The 19,237-nt window shown below is 35.5% G+C and overlaps 1 protein-coding gene across 5 annotated transcripts in view; it reads left to right on the forward strand.

The window, feature by feature from the left end:
* COL11A1 (collagen type XI alpha 1 chain) overlaps positions 1 to 19,237 on the forward strand; it is a 160,537-nt gene that overhangs the window by 58,099 nt on the left and 83,201 nt on the right. For all 5 annotated transcript variants that reach the window (XM_033000510.2, XM_033000513.2, XM_033000511.2 and 2 more), the window contains 12 exons: positions 894 to 956; positions 2,634 to 2,675; positions 3,040 to 3,102; positions 5,915 to 5,989; positions 8,390 to 8,473; positions 8,732 to 8,788; positions 12,594 to 12,647; positions 14,009 to 14,062; positions 14,169 to 14,222; positions 14,814 to 14,867; positions 18,259 to 18,312; positions 18,425 to 18,469. In XM_033000510.2, the coding sequence (XP_032856401.1) occupies positions 894 to 956; positions 2,634 to 2,675; positions 3,040 to 3,102; positions 5,915 to 5,989; positions 8,390 to 8,473; positions 8,732 to 8,788; positions 12,594 to 12,647; positions 14,009 to 14,062; positions 14,169 to 14,222; positions 14,814 to 14,867; positions 18,259 to 18,312; positions 18,425 to 18,469 (699 nt within the window). The remainder of the gene's footprint in view (positions 1 to 893; positions 957 to 2,633; positions 2,676 to 3,039; positions 3,103 to 5,914; positions 5,990 to 8,389; positions 8,474 to 8,731; positions 8,789 to 12,593; positions 12,648 to 14,008; positions 14,063 to 14,168; positions 14,223 to 14,813; positions 14,868 to 18,258; positions 18,313 to 18,424; positions 18,470 to 19,237) is intronic.

Genomic DNA, 19,237 nt, shown 5'->3' on the forward strand with positions numbered 1-19,237 from the left:
CTATTTTAGTGTAATGTGCAATCACTCTACTGAAATAAAAAAAGCATTTCAAGTTTTCACCTGATCAAAACTGAATTTAATTTCTAGTGTATATGTTATCAATCAAGAGAGGTACTTCTGAATAAAAATACATATCTTATGGCTTGAAAAAAACCCAACAGTTTCTTTCCCTTTGAAACTTGAATCTGTCTTTGTTCTGTCATTGGCATATGTTATTGACCTATTGTACTTCCATTATCTTAATCCTGAACCCAAGGATTCCTGTAGAGCTGATCCTAAAAGAATTTTGCAGCTGATGCTTTTTCATGTAGTTAGAAGGCATAACTGGCTATCAGTTAAATATTATTTAGTGTTTACAATGCCACTTAACTCCTTTCCCATTTATGCCATGAAGTCACAGACTCTTCTCAGACTCATTTACATGTTGTGGATGTCTAATGAATGAAATTAAGAGCTTGAGGGGTACTGTCCATATGGGATCAAGGGATCTTTCTTTCCAGCTTACTTTAGGCTTGCTTAACTCAGAAAGCCATGAAGAATCATTGTTAATTGCCAAGATTATGTCCCTTCAAATAAGAAAAGAAACAAATTTGTGACTTGCACACAGAAGTTTCAGATTCTAAGTCCAAAGTCCTAATGCAAACATGAGATGCAAAGTATTGCATCTCATTGGAAGACTACAAATTGACAATACCCAATAATTTGAGAAGTATGCATGCAGTTTTTGCATTTTCCATTTCTCAAGAATTAAATATTCTTGATTGATATGGTTTGTGCCTGTGATGAACAATTCCAGCTTTAGCTTTCAGTTACAGGTTGCTGCAGTTCTTTATTGTATCAGGTCCTTAACCCTTCTACTTATTTTAATTTTGGGGGCTGTTTTCACTGGGCAGGTGACTGGACATGGGGCTTATGGAGAAAAAGGCCAAAAGGGAGAACCAGCTGTGATTGAACCTGTAAGTACAAATGTGGATGAGTTTTTCTTTAGCACTATTTAACATATATACACTGTTGATACATAATTATCAAACCACGTTGTTCATGATAGGATGACAGTGACCTTATCCGTGATCTCTGAAACAATCACCTGCAGCATGGATGATATAAAAATGGTAACAGACAGTAGCCTGTTCAGCCTTCTCTTTCAGTTACACAAAGGATTCACCACATGTTCCTTAAAGCAAGGAGAATCTTCTTGTGCAGAGGAAAATAGAGCATAGATCTGCTCTTCAGGCCATTTAGTAACTACAGCTTGGACAGACCTACAGAGATAGCTTCCAGATTAGGCACAGGTAACACTGTAACTACAGGCTTCAGCAAGGGCAAGGAAGTCCCTCTGAGAGGCTAAATAAATGTTTGTATGTTTAACTTGTGCTAAAAGTTTAATTAAATACTTTCTGTATTTATTTTTATTTATTTGCTTATTTAAATTATTAAATACTTTCTGTATTTTCTGTATTCAATACTTTATGTATTAAATAGCTGTGATAAAAGTTTAATTAAATACTTTCTTCAGGTTACAACTTGGTCATAATCACAGTAATGGATAAGTAGTTTACAGAATTTTTGTCATCTTTAAATAATAGTATAGTTACTAAGTGGCTTTTACAGTAGGACAAAGTTATATTGTAGCATCATGTTTGATGGTTAGAAACTAAAATGTAACTGAATTTTAAAAAAGACATAGATTATACAAAAATAATCATTTTATAATATCTAGCAGAAGTTGAATGCCAGTGTGGTTTACTCTTCTAGAATGGTCAAGGACTGCTTTAAAATATGTATTTAACCCGAATAGAAATTAAAGTTTAATCTGGTTTTCATTTCATAGGAAATTAGGTGCAGAAATATCAAGGGAAAAAATTAGCTTAAGCTGAAGCCTGATACAATGCTATGATGTGTCATTGTTATCTACATAACAAATGTCTGGATTCTGTGATAAAAAATCTCCCTCTTAATTCTATATTTCTATCCCAGAATTATCATCTGGTTAAGTTACTGATCACCAAAGTTAAAGGACTACAATAACAAACAAGTTACAATTCAAGATTGTGACCTCTCAATCATGATCTGTGAAGAAGCTCAGTGTGTTAGCTCATAAAATGCATGGCTTTTTTAGACCATTGCAAGACATATTTAGTTTATATCCATAATACTGAAGAGATATCCACTGCCAATCTCCAATCTTGTTGGAGTTCACTACAGCTAGCTTCAAGCTTGTTTGTCCAGTCCTCTTTCCTATGGAAAGCCAAGTACAAGTGAGGATTATATATTCATAGGTCTTACCATGACCTGGAATTTGGACTAGCATCTGCACTCAAAAATGGAACCAGGAGGTACTATAAGACCCACAATATCAAAATAATCAAAGTTGTCCACATCAAATTCTTTAACAGCATTAAAAAAAAAAAGGTTATTCTGAATCAAGTACTATGAGATCCCTTCAGCCTAAAAGTCTTTCTCACTTTTAAAGCCACAAAACAATTCATTCCAACTCTAGTAACTGTGGAAAGAAGATGCAGAAGTTTATTTAAACACTAAGAAATGTTAACTTTAGTAGTTCAGCTAAAAAGATGTTTTATATTTTTCTCCAAGACATGACGAATTTAGGATCTTGTTTCATCCCTTCCTAGGGCATGCTGATTGAAGGACCACCAGGACCAAGAGGACCTGCTGTAAGTGGATTAATCACCATTTCCTTTTATTGCATTTGAATTATCCACTGTGCTTTTGTATTCATGAGTTAACACAATTAATATTGGTCTTATCATAATTCCCAAATGGTATATTGGATTTAGCATTTCTAGAAGGGTATAAAAAAAGGGTCATCTCCAGCATTTTCAGTGACAGCATGCTACAAGCTAAGTGCACATGAAAATCAGACTCTTGAGTGTTGACTATAAATCTTTGTAAGAAAAAGAACTATGCCACCTTATAAATTATTTTATCCAAAAACATGTTCAACGTACCTTTCCAGAGAAAAAATAGTACAAAAATGCTGCAAGCATTCAGCATAATAATGACATTTATTTTCCGTAGGGTCTTACAGGTCCCCCGGGTCTACAGGGTCCAGTTGGTCCTCCAGGTGACCCTGGTGAAAGGGTAAGTCAACAAACAGATTATCCTGGGTATTCATGGTATGTCTTGCACTAAATGCTACAAAAGTGGGTTAGATCCTGATCTGAAATATATACACATAGGTTAAGAAACTTCAGTGGAACTGAGGCTGATTTATTCAGCTGAGTAAATCAACCGAGAATCTAGACAAACATTTCCTTAGTGGTGGAAATATGTGCTGTAAATACAGTTAAGTTCCTATTTGTTTGTATTTCTGTTTTGTTTTGAATTATTTTAAAATGTAATAAAGCAATAGGTACAAACACTTCATATGGATTTGAATGAGTTTAGAAAAAATCAGTATGACCTCAGCTATAACATGTAAAGATACAGAGAAAAACAAGTTCTGCAGAATCAGAATACACATGGAAATATTGAAAAATATGGACTATATTTAGATGATCTACACAGGATTTATTTGGCATATTAAATAACATATTGTATGAGAACCCTATGCAGTCATTAATATAATTGAAATTTAAGCTATTATTTTAGTCTGACATGTTCTCCCAAGCCTTTTCTAAGTAACGCAATTTTAAATAGCCTAAATATATTTATTTGAGGAAAACATGCTACTAAAAAAACTTTCCTGAGTTTTATGAGTGATAGTTTACTGATGAGTCTAGCATGTTCATGCTCTATTTGCATATACAAGATGTTGAGAAGATGCTATTACTTCACTGAATAATGATATAATGTTAAAATCCCAACAATGTTTCACCTTGATAGTAAGTCAGCATCTGCACTTCTTTTATATTTCTTTCCTGTAGATCAACTAAACAAAATATTCTGGAATCTAAACATAAAATGGGAATTTTAACACTTTGTATTGGAATAACTCCTGAGTACTCATTTTTTTTAACTAACTGCTTACTGAATTCATCATAAGTAAATTCTTGACTAAACACATCATGTTCCTGTCATAGAACAGACTTCATGTTTTATATAAAAAAGGACACATTACACAAATAAATAATTGTAGAAATGAGTTACCAAACTCATGAGAACAATACCGATTTCTGCAAAGAGATTCTGCTATCAGATTCCATCCTAATGAAATAGCATGTTTTACTTTAAATTTTAAACATATGTGGACAGGTTTGGTTGTTTATTTAAAGAAAAATAAGTGTATATGAATAAAGGCAATAGCTCTTGCTATAACTGTTCTGACTACTTTTCATCTTAGGTAAAAAATTTAGAAAAGTAACATTCTGAGAAAATTACCACTCAAGAAAAGCACATTGCTTAATTTAAATAATTCCACATTAATACCTAGAATAATTGAGAAAGTAGTTTAAGCACAGAACTACAGAACAGTTGAGAAATCTACCACTTTTTGTAGTTGCCTATGGTGCTTCAGCTTTTGTACTAAATTATTATATCATTCTAACCTAATAAAGGGTATAAGACAATTGAGAAATGAAGGAATATACCCTTCTGGAGAGGACTGTAAGTGTTCTCACTTTTACTTACTGTAGGGATGAAGTTCACTCATATAAAATGGTGCAATAGAAGAAGAAATTGAAAAACTAATTCAATCTTCAGTTACATCTTCAGTAATCTAACCTTCATCTCTGATCTAATCTTTCAGTTCTAATCTTCATAAAGATTCATAATCATATGGCATAAAGTCACTGCAGGTCAGAGTGAAGATTCTTTGGGTGCCTTGCAAATGCATTTAATTATTTTTCTATTTTATAACCTTAACTCAAAATTGCCTGAATAGATAATGGTTCTTTTTAATAATGACAACATTTTATTCATTATTTTACATCTGAATTAGTAATAATTCTCAAATTAGTATTTATATGTAGTGAGTTATTAGTAGGGAATTATTTTTTGATGCTTCAGGCTTGTTTGAAAAAAGCTCAGACAGACTCAATAACAGACTACTGATCTTAATTCTTGAAGAGGGGAAAAGCCACCAAAATTTTTGGGACCAGCTTTCCCACTGTTTTGTTCAGCTCCTGATCAGCAGAAGGAACCAGTTAAAACAGTTTGATGTTTGTTGGTCTGTCATTGCAACCCTGCAGAGAGTCATTCTGGTGAATGTGTATTTTGTTTGGCAGACATGCAGCAGGCAAATGAGCACTCCTGATGCAGGTCCTTCATGCCCTTGACAGCTTCAGCTAGTAAAAATGCAACATGTAAATTGCTGGGAGGAAAGGTGCAATTATAAATCGAACTGTTGTCACAACAGCAATATTTATCTTTGCAGCATGTTGGATCAATAATCAGGAGTGTCATGTACACACATTGGTATGCTTCCTCAACTCCAGCTTACACTAACAGTTTAGCTGTTTTTAAACTGTCAGGGAGAATTAGACTTCATAAAAAATAGATTTCAAGTCATAGCTGCAGAACTTACCTAGCCTTTTAAAATTAAGCCTACACAAAGGGGTTAAAGAAAATCAGCAATATTAGTTCTCTATATAAAATAAATCAAACACTGGAACACAATGCAAATCTCAGCTCAGCCCAACCTAGCCCAACCTAGGAAATCATGAGCAGAACCTCCATGATTAGGTACTCCATACTCCATGTTATTACAATTTGTAAGCAAAATAATTTAAGAAAATTACTTTCTTCCCTATTGCTGAATGTCTTCCTCAAACTCAGTTCTTCAATTACCTCACTGATAATGAATAACATTCCAAAATCATTTGCAAAGAGAATATTAAACCTCCGAGTGTGACATTATGTATACAAGTGTGTGTGTGAGTGACTCAAAAGGTTTATCTTACAGAGCTATCTTTTTGATCTTATCCCTTTTTATCTCAACCCTTTGTTCTCTTAGGGTCCACCTGGTCGCCCTGGTCTCCCTGGTGCTGATGGTTTAGCAGGTCCCCCAGGTACCATGTTAATGTTGCCGGTAAGTTGTAGTATGATTACAGGGTGACCAGCCTCCAAAAAGAGGAAGTGTTTCAAGAAATGTATAGGTGTTTTCTTTTTTCATCTGATTTTGTCTTTGGAATGAGAGATGATACAGAGTTTCTTGTATGGTGTAATTATCTGAAGATCATATGGTACCTTTTTTCCTCACACAAAACCTATGCTTTAGCTCCTGCATGGCTGCCAGGTTGGAACCTACATAAATGTATTACACTCACTGAAATCTTCCTTATATTTTCAACAGTAACTATTATTTGCTACTATATGTCCAAAACAAGGAGTTTGCTGTTGCACAAAGGGCATGTACTCCCAGCAGGCATGTGTGCTTTCAAGTCTCTTTGACATGGAGAATTTTAAGAATTCCATGCTTAAAATTGGACTTCAGTGTCCTCTTTGAATAGTCAGTGCATCCTTTGAATAGGAATATATGCACATAGCCAGCTCTGCTCCCACTGGAGTCAAAGCAAAACACCATCTGTTTTAGCAGGTGGAGGAACAAGCCCAAAGCTGTTAAAATATCTTGCAGCTTTGTGATATGAAAAGTACTGTGTGCATGGAATTCATTATTCCTAAGTGTATGTGTATATATGAAAGATCTGATGTGTACTACCATCCCAGAGAATTGATAAACCAACTGTAAATGAAGGGGCAGTATTTTGGGTACGTAAAGCAAAGTAAGTAAAAAGTCTCAGAGCTGTAGCTGCTGCAGTTATGATACAGGAGGTAAGACTCTAACAGTAGCAATGAGGAAAGGATGATTTTGTAAAGTTTATTTTCTATTTATAAGACAATCAATGGAAGTTTATTAAAATAAGCTAAAGTTTTTGACCTTGTGCTTCCACCATGTTCTGTTATCACAGATGGCTGTATAACAGAAATATTTGTTTACCAATAATTAGTAGATGGGAAAATGCCACTACTCCTCAGGGGAATTATTCCTAAATCATTCTTCCGTCTGTAATTGCTGTGCCAGCAGAGGAAAATGTATCTTTTATCAGTTTGTTTCATTAAAGGTAGTAAGTGTGGACTAATATTTAACCTGTCAGTCACTTTGGAAAATCTCACTAGCTTTATTTTTACACGCTAATGAGTCTCACCACAAGTGACTTATAGTCAAACCAGAAATTTCTCAGGAAGGAAGAAATTGGCTTCAAGTCTCCTGAATTCCAGCCTAGTAGTTTAACCATCATCCAGACTTCTTTTTCACATTTATAAATCCCACTGAGAAGCCACTGTCCTATAATAGATGACCTGTTCAGCAGTTGGAAAGCCATGCTGGTACAAAGGAGTAAACAGGTGGAATTGAATCTGGCAGTGGCAGACTGTCTTGTCACAGTGATACATTCAAAACACCAAGTAACATGTGTGAGGCACTTCTCTGGGATGTGTGGCTCTTCATCATCATGTGTGGGGCTTAAATTCATCAAAATGGGTTCACATTTTCAATGGATGCAAGACAATGAATTTAGGCAATTTTGCTTGGAACAGTATTTTGAAAATGTGATTGATTCCAGAAACCACCTGGCCTCCTTTCAAATGATAGAAGACTTGGTAGTTCTATTCTGATTTTAGACAAAGTCAGGTGCTTATATTTGGGGGCTTAAAGCAGTAAGTTTTCCATCATTTCCCCAAAAAATCCTTCCATTCTGGTAATAATATGACTGCAGGAGAAAGTGACAATGCTGGGCATAGACAAACTGGACAAACCGTTGTGGGCAATGAAAGATTCATGGCCCTGATATCCTGTGTGCCTATGCCATACCTTAGGAAAGCCACGCTTCTTGTTGCAGCTTAGTGTGTCTACAACATTGCAAAGCTTACACTAGTAGTTCCATGAGCAGTAACAGTCCAGGAGTGCCGGAATGAGTACTTAAATTTTATTCTGTAATTTATTTTGAAATTGTCAGAAATTACACAAAACTGTTATGTTTTAAGTACCAAATATTTTTCAAATTTATGTCTGCCTTAAAATGAATTGCATTTTTCTGTGGGTAGCTACCAATGTAGAGAATTAATTAATTTATATATATATATATATATATATATATATATATAAAATGAGGTTTTGCAGACAATTAGAGTCTATTTTGGCCTCTTTTTGAAACAAACAAACAAACAAAATGAAAACCAAAATCCTATGAGATCCAGAAAATGTTTGCTCATAAGGGATTAGATTTACACTTCAGTTCTAAACTATTATCAGTGACTTAATATTCATGCTGGATCCAGTGGAGTCAATGTAGCAGTTTTATGAAGTCAGTGGAATGAATTAAAGACAGAGACCCTGCATCTTTGAAGTGGTTTACACAGTTGCAGCAATTAACAAATACAGTTTTAATTTGATAAATTCTGAATCCTCTTCTTGTTTTGATACTTGCAGTTCCGCTTTGGTGGAGATGGTGAGAAGGGCCCAACAATCTCAGCTCAGGAAGCTCAAGCACAAGCTATTCTTCAGCAAGCTAGGGTGAGCACAAGGACCCTGCAAATAAAACTGCCACAAGGGTACAGCTCCAAAAAATATTCGATTTTATATCATGCAGGATGTAAAGTAAAGAGCTCTAAGCATCATCTAATCACTGTAGTTACCCTTACTGACAACTGAGTCCATGATGGGCGCTATTTGCTAATGCATTATGAAATGGTATTATTTAATCAATTAATTAATTAGTGTGCTGGCTGGCAGCTTTTTCTTGATACCTGTTGTTTTATTCTGTTTTCTCAGATTGCTATGAGAGGTCCACCTGGTCCAATGGGACTCACTGGAAGACCAGGTCCTGTGGTATGTAAAAAAGACATAGGCACAAGTTTAAGAACACAGTCGTGCAAGTCCATGGATCTCATTCTGGACTTGCCTAAGCCTCTGTATTTGTACTTATTTTATTTGAAAAAAAAATGATATAATTAAAGCCATAGTTTATATTCTTATTCAAGGTCTGCAATACAACCTGAATACTAAGTTTTTATTGTAGATTTCGGGATGTTTGGCTATAGCACACTGGTAGACTTACAAAACTAACAAATAGTTTTACATAAATAACTACATATGCCTCTACAGTCAGTTGTCTCTGTAATAATATTTATAAAATTTCTTGTGGTAAATATGAAACTCTACAGAAGGAGATAGTAAAGCAAGAGTGTGCAGAATAACTTTGGCTCACTATTTAAGCTGAATACTGAAAGTTCTCAAGAGGCATTCCTATAAGCAATTAAAAGCCATACAGATTTCTAAAAGAATTGTACCTTTTTACTTCAGTCCTGAGTTTGGCTTGACTGCTAATACCAAATGATCTGGAAAATGGCCCTGTGGGTGTTAAAGAAGCTTAATATTTGTACAAAGTCTATACATGGAACAAAACAGTTTTTCTGATGACATGCAAAACAACTTTTTGATCACAAATAGATTTGCCTTTGTAATTCCCACAAGCACCTTAAAAGGATAATACTCATAATGAAAGAATAAAACCAAGTAGGAAGATCAGCAAGCCAAAGCCACCAGATCAGTCTTGCAATTGCAATTTCCTCTTTTAGGAAATGGATACTTTTCCGACTCAATAGTCCACTAAATGGTGTAATTTAGCATTCATCATCTTTCAAAAAGCCATTATAGAGCATCTGTACCATGATATAAAATAACAAATGCTTCAGCCATGATCATAAGCTTTGTAGAAGACTGGTCTTTTCTGACTTTCTCCCAGATGATTGTTTCTATCCTCTGATGTGGAGTGAAATTCTCTTCTACAGTTAGTACAGAATCCATATTTGAAAGATCCACTTAATTTGGAAACTTACTTTTGTCTACTGTGATGGCACTGCTAGGTTGGAAAATATTTGGCATCTTAAATTCTGATCTATGTCTGCTGTAATCTTTATTTATAGTGTCATGGTGATGGACACAGAGTAATGTTAGCATTTTTCATTAGATCAGACAAACATCTAGTTGTAAAACACAGACAAGAATGCAGTTGTGCTATTGAGAAATGAAAACAAGTGATCACTGGGTAACCAAGTGAAACAGATGAAGCAAGTTCCTATTGGTTTATTGTGTGAAGAAAAAGTGACTGCAGAGATATGCCAGTCACAACTGTAGCAGCATACATAGAAGACAGCAACACATGTTTCTGGAGGCCACCTGGTTTTCTCCTTGCCTCAGAATGCAATAGCATTTTCCTCCAAAGTAGTTTCTTTTCACTCATCCCAGTTGTGGAGAATTGCTCATAACTTAGAAGTGGTGAGAGTGTAGTATAATAAATACGGTTCCTTTCCCTTCTTTTGTGCTTCTTTCATTCTTCAATGGGATGCTTCAGCAACAGGCTATAGCTGAACAGTAACAATCAAGTCCTTCTCTTCCAAATTCCTCTTTTCCCCCCCTCACCCTCACCCTCCTTAACTTAAACCGTGTCTGTTAGTTTGAAAGCAGGAGAGGCAAATATAAGTATAGCATCCTATTATTACCAACAGAAAATACTGGCCAGGTTACTGTCCATCTCATTGTTTATAATGATAGCAGCACAGCGCAACTGAAAGTTTGCCTCAGTGTCTCTCACTGCTATTTCCTCCAGTGACCAACCCCCTCAGGGGGACATAAGATAATTACATACTGTTGAAAGAATATTTTAGGGACCATAAGGAATACTCTGGATTGTGTTCTTCCTCGATCCGAGCAGCTTAACATTCTCTTCAGTGACTCTTGAAAGCTATCTGATATTTTACTTATAATTTTAAGCAGACCTGTACAAGAGGAATTCTCTTCTAGTGTAGTTCTTCCAAAGTACATAGTTGCTACCAAGCAGAGATTTTGACTCACAGACTCGTGATTGATCATGATTAGGTATGCAATACTTACAAATAGTCAGACATGTTGGATCTTTTTAACACACTAATACACTATTTCCAGCAGTGTTTTTAAATCAAAAGACCTGAGGATAACATTCAGTCTATACAGACAAAATAACTATAGAACTGCTGTAAGCAAGGAATTAATTTGTAAAGACTGGTATAATATTGACAGTGGGTTGTATATCTTTAGCTGAGATATAACCTGGCCTCATACCCATGCTTTCATGTTTTAAAACTCTTAATGAATTTCTGTATGCAAAGTTCAACAAATTAATAATATTAACAGTTGTTTCGCTTTTAAGCCACCAGGAGGCTCTAGAAATGCAACTCTTTGATCTGGCAATATTTTTGGTCTACAGTTCCAGAAGCAGCTACAGATTGTCTGTCAATTGTTTGTGTGCCCAGCTTACTTTAGGAAGGAAACTGTTGGAGCTTTTACTCTTAATATGAATTGTATTTTGTTAAATTCATGTAGTATCCAGTAAGATACATTTAGAAACGTATCAGTAGTTAAAAGTCTGAAACATAGCAGTGTCAAAGCCCCAGTCTAGCTTCAACTGAGTCTGGAGTTCACATACTTAATTAGCATAGCATACAAAATAAATTTCTGCCTACAGATATTAAATGTAATCAATTATATAAATTAAAAGCAGAGCTTACATCAGGGAAACCCAAACAGATGTCACCACCTACCAAAGCCACTGTTTTCTTCATTGTCAGTTCCAGCTCAGGATCTGATTTTAAATTTGCTTAGGACTTGATTCGATGCCTGCAAGGCCAGTGGGAATCTTTCCACTCCAGGATGCTAGACTCAGCACTAAGCCAACCCATGAGACCACTTCTTTCTTTGGTCACTGTTGTGAATATAGAAGGATTATAAATTTTCCATGGTCCACAAGATTTGTTTCATATTTAATACATACATTTGGTCACAACTTGTTTCAGAGGTCAGAAATGCAAAAATTCTTTTACCCATATCAGAAAATGCCAGTATGTTCCTTCCCTGAGCGTGTATTCTATGTGAGCATGTGGAGATTTTTCATTTTGTTTTGTCTGTTTTTGTGAGACCAGTATTAAGAAAACACAAACTTAATTTGACTAGTTCTGCCCCAGATCCCATGTACACCATCTTGTGCTGGATGAAGATCTGGTCTAGGTCCGTTTGAGTAAAAATTACTCTGAAAATCTGTATCATCATTTAATGATAGTAAAGAGATGCAGTTATATAGATTTTCCACTTCTTCAGGGCCAGATGCACAAAGATGAAAACATAACTGAAGTTCATTACAAGATTAGACAGGGTATTTTTCATTTACTATAGTGATCTTTGGATTGAACTCTGAGACTGTTATGTTCTGCAGAACACATAGATAAAGGTAAAAAGACGTGGCTTTCATTTCTGTTGCCTTCCTTACAGCAGATGCACTTCTGTTTGCATTGCTTATATTCTTACTCTGCTTATATTTAGCTCTCAAATATTAATATAGAACAAAGGGTTATATTTGATCCCATTCAAATGGATGGGAGTTTTCTTTGGTAATAGAAAGATTTTTGCTTCAGTTAGGCCCTGTGTCTAGACAATCATATATCAGGGTACATCTGCAGATTCAAATGGTGAATTCAGACCTCCTCACGAAGAAGGGATTGTTTGTTTTCTCTCCCTGTAATTAATGTATAGAAATAGAAAGTAACGTGAATTTTAAGAGCTTTTTGTATATTTAAACAATGTTTTCTTTTTTTCTGTCAAGGGTGGACCTGGAGCAACAGGTGCTAAGGGTGAAAGTGGTGAACCAGGTCCCCAGGTACAGTAGTATTGCCTGTTATGTTTAAGTGTGTTTATCTTTAAGAAAAGGCATTCATATCACTTAGAAGAAACCAATCAATAATATATTTTGCACATACAATTGAAGAAAACCAGCTTTTACAATACTATCCTAATTAAATGCAATAGCTTGATTGTTCATTTTAAAATATGAAAATAACAATCTTTATATAACAAAGAGCAATTATCACATGTAGAGTGTCATCACTTGAAAACCTGTTTTAATATTGTTGTTTCAGTCTCCTTTCTCTGTTAAATATTCATGTGTCAGTCTGGAATTGTATGACCTTGGGCTTTGATCTTATCAGATCTCATAAGGTGAGAGATGTTGAATTTAGTTGCCAATTAAGCAGGATATTTTCAAGGAAGATGTGGTATAACAAAAATGAGTCTTTAGGAATCAGTGCCTGCTTTTCTTCTCAGCTTACTATTATATCGGCACTGAAACACATTGAAATATTTCAGCTTAAACCTAAAAGCAATAGAGGGTTCTTAAAGAAATCATGGTAGGAGTTTCTGGAACAATGATTTTCCCAGATCTCAAGTGGATTTGCTGCATTATTAAGTGCCTGTCTTACGTGCCATGCTCCACATGGATATTTGCAGAAGAATAATATAATAATTAAACAAAAAGGCTCTCTGAACAGCTGGTCAGTCTTCCAGTTTGCTTACGTACACTTTTAGTATTTTTTCTCTTTCTACTCAGTATTTTTGGATGGCTAGTCCTTACCATTGCTATTTTCACGTAAAGAAGATGCATTTGGATGGGAAATGAGAAAGCTTACACGGAAACATGCCCACACAGCCATCAGGAAAAGTTAACATGTTTGAAAAGTAGAATTAGTTTTTTCAGTCTGGGGTAATTTGGTCTCCCTTTAGTTAAAACTGTGCTATGTAAAGCTAAGACAGCATGTGAGCTGTTTACCAGCATAACACATGTTTGTGTATGAGTTAGGGATCTGAAATAAGCACTCTGTAGTTTTCATCAAATAATTACTATGTGACTAAAATAATTTGGCATGAGAGGAAGAAGGGTTTTCAAACCACAGGACTGAGATCTTCAAAGCCATGAAAGGAATGTAAGAAGATTTTATGTTAAAAGGACAAGTTATGCTATGTATAGTGCCATCTCATGAAAACTACTGTTAAAATTGGTAGTGCGAAGGCCAGTTTGGATGCCCGTATTTTAATAAAACTAATGAGAATTTGGAAAACAGAATCCATCTCCTGGGAAAATACGCAGCTTTGTGCATGAAAAAATCTTATCTTATTCTTGAGGTGAGATGTTTAGCTTTTTGCTGACATGAATATGATTCTAAAAATTATACTCTCTAAATTCAGGGTCCTCGTGGTGTTCAAGGTGCCCCTGGTCCAAGTGGAAAAGCTGGCAAAAGGGTAGGTAGTGTATGGATCAATCCTGCTCTGGGTAAATAGTTTCTACTTAGATATATTTAAATATTAACTGATTCCACTGCATTTTCAAATGTTTGGGTTTTTACAGGGACGTCCTGGAGCTGATGGTGCCAGAGGAATGCCAGGAGAGCCTGGTGCAAAGGTAGATAATGAGACCTGAGGCTTTATTTCAGTCTTAGAATGGGCTAGACAGATTTTATGTAGGTACCACCGTTTCTTCCAGGCTAACCCAAAATTCTTCTCTCAAGTGAAAATACTGAGGTTTCAGATAGCTGGGTCAAATGCAAGAACTGGGAATGAATCATCCATTTAAAATATGGTAATTAATGGTAATGGCTAGTAGTCTGACCTTGAAGTAACTTGATTCTTGGGTCTTGATTCCTATCCCTCTGAGTCAGCTTCTACTTACAGAGTATCAGTAATAGTAAAGTCAGTATTGCAACTGCAAAGTGCAGCCAAAATCAAGCATTTCATTTCAATGTAGACTTATTTTTATAAATAGCATAATTACAGCAGAGTGAAAAAGTTAGTGTGGCATCTTCTATTGCTTTAATGCATAGAAGAAAATTTTGTGAGTTTGATTTATGTGCTCCCCACCATATGTTTCATTCAGTAACAAAAGTGTACATATAACCAAAGGTAGAAATTAACTTTTAGAGTGAAGGAACAATTTATTAAGAGTAATACAGAATGTAAAAGTCATTTACTAAATCTGTGATTTCTTCTTTCCTAGGGTGACAGAGGATTTGATGGTCTTCCCGGTCTCCCTGGTGACAAAGGTAACAGGGTAAGAAAAACATGTATATTTATACAACAACAAATTGATACTGTCAGAGAAATGATGCACTATTCATCAAGAATAGCACTAAGGACTATGAGGAAAGTTAAAACTGAATGTCAGCTTCTCACAGTACAGAATAATATCTATATTGTCAGGTAATGTATTCCTCATGAAACGTTTTAGTAATATCAATCAATAAACAACAATTCGTATATATATGCTAATAATTTGAATATATTTTCAGAATTATATCTTCAGCTAGGTTTTGCTCTAATTTTTCTTAGTTAAGGGATTGGCCTGTTGGATTTAGAGTGTTGAAGAAAATAGTAATAGGAAAAGGAAATTAGCATGAGGTTTCTGTATCAGAAGCATGACAAATTTTAACCTGACAAGAAGCTTGCTCAAAAATGCATTTGAATATTTGAATTGCAAAGCGAATTTTTTAGTGCGGCTTATTCCAACAATTGCAGTTTAAAGAAAGATCAGTCAGGTCGGATAAGTCAGGAAAACTTGAAGTAATATTTAAAACAGTTAATGTACTTCCTTCTTGTGTCATACCAATCTATAGAATGAGACTGCATCTTTCCCTACAAAGTGTAGAAATAATTACAGCAGGGGATTTCTACTTTAAGTTATACCCATAATATAGATGCTAGTAACAAGATACTCTACTGAACATACCTCCCTGACTGTTGTCCTGGTATGTGCAACACACCATAAAAGAAACAGTGAGTGGGAATGTCAACAGAACCATTCCCATATGTGCTAAAACTTGATGACCGAGGAATGATGATAGCTTTCACCCTTCAGTGGTTTAGCACAGTTGCTGCACTTCCCAGAAAATCTCTACTGTGTTGGCTACTGGCCCGTAATGTAGTTCTTTGTGATAGCATCTAAGGATACTCTTTTGAGTTTGTTTTGCAATGGGGAAGGAACTAGTGTCATACAGAAATGTCTTGACCCTCTTTTGTCATCCCCTTTTACTTAAAGAATGTAAAGCAATCAGCACATCACATAATTGAAACCTAGCTTGATGAGCAGGTGACCAGCAGAGGGAGCTGGACATTAAGCTCTTGCCACTACTTCTCTGAAGGCTGAGCATAAATTGATTCTGTCAGTGAATATGTGTCTGCTTTCCAACCTGGAATACTAGAATTATCTGTCTGGGGGACCTTGCAAGTAATTAAAAAAAAAATTGTTTTAAAATATTCTAATTTTTTCACATTTCCTAAACAAATAATAATTTAAAAAAACAAAAAAAACAAACAGACAAAACAAATCAAAAAACAAACAAACAAACAAACAAACAAACAAACAAACAAACAAACAAAAAAACAAAAAAACAACAAAAACCAACCAACCAACCAAATAAAAAACAGAAAAACCCCACACTAAAATAGAAGAGTAAGTTTGGGTAGGAATTTGCTAAATAGTAATGAAAATAATAACTTCTTTTCATTATTTCTATCATCCCACTATTTAAAAATCTCTGCATTCATGTGTTTCTATGGATACCTTCTTGTAAAAATACAAACTATGGTCTTTCTGAAAGCAGCTCAATTCAAAACCAGATCAGATCACTGTAGGTCTTCAGATTCATATATACTGACAGCATATAGTGCAAATATTCAATTCTCTTTGGCTTACAATAAAGAGCAAAGAAAGAAAGACAAGAGAAATACTTTTTCTGTTGTAGTTATATTTCAGCTCCAAGAGAATTGATGTTGAAAATCTATCACTTTAGAAATTTTATGTCTAATTTTAAAATTAGTCATATTTGAACTATGAGTTGCGAATTGAATGTCTCTCTGAGGTTATGCCTCTATCAAACAGAAGTCGTCAGACAGGAGTTACTGGATGAGATTCTCCAACTTCCAATGCAGGGAAGATAAGACCAGATGGTGTAATATTCCTTTTAGCCTCAATATCTATGACTTTGAACTTTTCTTATTTAGATTTATTAGAAGCATAACCATTCTCCAGTATAAAAGCAAGACACCATATACTAGAAGAAAAGGCCTAAGGAAAAAGAAATATAGGCTTTAACAGAACATTTGAAGGAAAGAATTAGAGAATTGAGAATGCTAATGATAGGAAGTTTTGTTCTTACTGCATGATAATACCAGGACACTGAATGCAAGCTCTTAATCTAACTCTAAGGGCTATGTGATTGCAAGACAAGAAGGGTATCCCTTGAGGAGATGAACTATTTCAATATTTGAAAGCTTAAGTCAGTATTCACATGGATATTAATTGGAAACCAGAGCACATAACATGTGTCTCGTGTCATCTTTCAGGAGTGTCATTTAGCTTGTAGAAAAACACGTTATACCAGCAGATCACACTGAGTAGTTCAAAATCTTAGAAAAATATAGGAACTACGGTATTGATTCATCTTACAGATATGAAAGTGCAAGTCATAGAATTTCATTTTCTCTCTCATGCTGACTCCAACTCAGAGGACAGAAAGGCAGTAGAATAAAATCCTGACAGCCCTAATATTAGATAGCTCTGGGGTGAGAGAGCAAAATACCTAAAATTCTCTAGGAAAGTTTGAAAGAGTAAAGAATGGAGCCACTGAAGAGTGACTCCATGTATCTCTGCTAGGGTCTACAGCAGTGGTCAGGCTCCTTGGAAACACTGATAAAATTAAGGAAAACAGCATGAATACTTGGTTGTTGCCCAATGCCAGAAGGAAGTCACAGTCTAAAAACCCACTGCCCAAAAGAGGTCAGTCAGTGGTGTTTAAGCTATGTAGCACAGTAGTTCTCTTTAGAAATGGGGAAAGAAAAATAAATCCTAAAATTATGGTCCAGAATCTACTGAGGCTCTGCATATATAGACTTGAAAAGCCCCAGCCTCTGAGGGGAAGTGTGGAAGTCTGGCTGCCTTCCAAAACCTCAGACAGATCAGTCCCAAGGCTCTCAACAACTGGTGCCAGGGTGCATGGTTCTGAAAGGTGGGTACTGAACTTCACTACTTATATTCCAGGGCCCAGCAATTGGTTTATTAACTTCTGACCCATGTACACATGCCTTGTTTTACTGGCAGTAATACATTGTGGAGGGGGAGGAGGAAGGTGACAATGAGACAAAGGAAAATGTTGGTAGCGATGCCTTTTGTAGCAGTGTTTGTGTATGTTCTGGGGCCAAGAATAGTTACAGAGTGAAATTTTGCAAACACAAATAGTTCATTGTTTCAATCATGTTCATTTGTTTTTATTCTAATGTAATAAAATACTTTACTGAGTACTATAACCTACAGATTTGTATCATTGTGTCAAGACATGTTTTGACACATCAGACTTCAGCTAACACATTTGGTTTCATTTCCTTTCCCATCCATTATTGTTTCCAGCAACAGATATATTATTTTAATGACTTTCCTTATTCTACAGGGAGACCGTGGCCCACAAGGACCTCCTGGGTTACCTGGTGAAGATGGATCAAGAGTAAGTTGCTATTTACACTGTAAAATCTAGAGTGAATCCTCATGTATTGGGAATATGGTCATGATACATGTTCTTTTTTTCTAAAACTTCTATTCCATTTGTACAAAACCAGGGAGAAGATGGGGAAGTTGGACCAAGAGGTCTCCCAGGTGAAGCTGTAAGCAGTGCTTTCTTATTCTTCTGTTTCTGTTACAAACAAAAGTTACTCTCAGATTTTTTTCTTTCTATTGAACTGCTCTGAATTCCAGGTGGAAGAATTACTGCATGTGTGTATATGTAGAGAATACTGATTCTGTCTGAAAAGCAAACAAATTCTCAGTTTTGTTAGGGGTGGAACACTGCTTACAGGATTAGAGTTAGTTGGGGATATATCCAGCCAAGTATACACAACTTCCAGAATCATAAAGGCTGTTATGTAAAATCAATCACTGCAGTCCTTGAGACATGAGAATAAAACCAAGCTCTTGTTGCGTTGAAAATGTTTTTCAAACATCTATTTATTAGAAAATAAGGCCTGGCTTCTCCTCTTTTTTCACACTACTATGCTTCATTGCATGTTTTTACACTTGTTTCCCATACAGAATTTCCAATTCCGTCAGTTGCAATTCTGCAGGTGCTGTCACTGCAGAGCAGAGTTCTGCATTGCAGGCAAGAAATCAAGCCTTGGAAAGGGGAATTTTACCCTAAATGTATGATACACTGCTGCCTACTCACAAAATAGGAAGAAGGTGCTACAGAGTCAGTTAGTGATTTGTGACTATATCATACATGAGGAGACTGGAGAGTCAGTCCTGCCTACTTTAGCAGTGTGACATGAATGATGACATAAATGATGAAAACTAATATTCATTTGCATAGTATAAAGCCAAACGATTATATCATAGACTAAATCTTGCTCACCTTATTTAGGAGAATACCCCTTGGT

The sequence above is a fragment of the Tyto alba genome, unplaced genomic scaffold, assembly GCF_018691265.1.
Source record: "Tyto alba isolate M040663 unplaced genomic scaffold, T.alba_DEE_v4.0 Super-Scaffold_1000006, whole genome shotgun sequence".
NCBI classification, from domain to species: domain Eukaryota; kingdom Metazoa; phylum Chordata; class Aves; order Strigiformes; family Tytonidae; genus Tyto; species Tyto alba.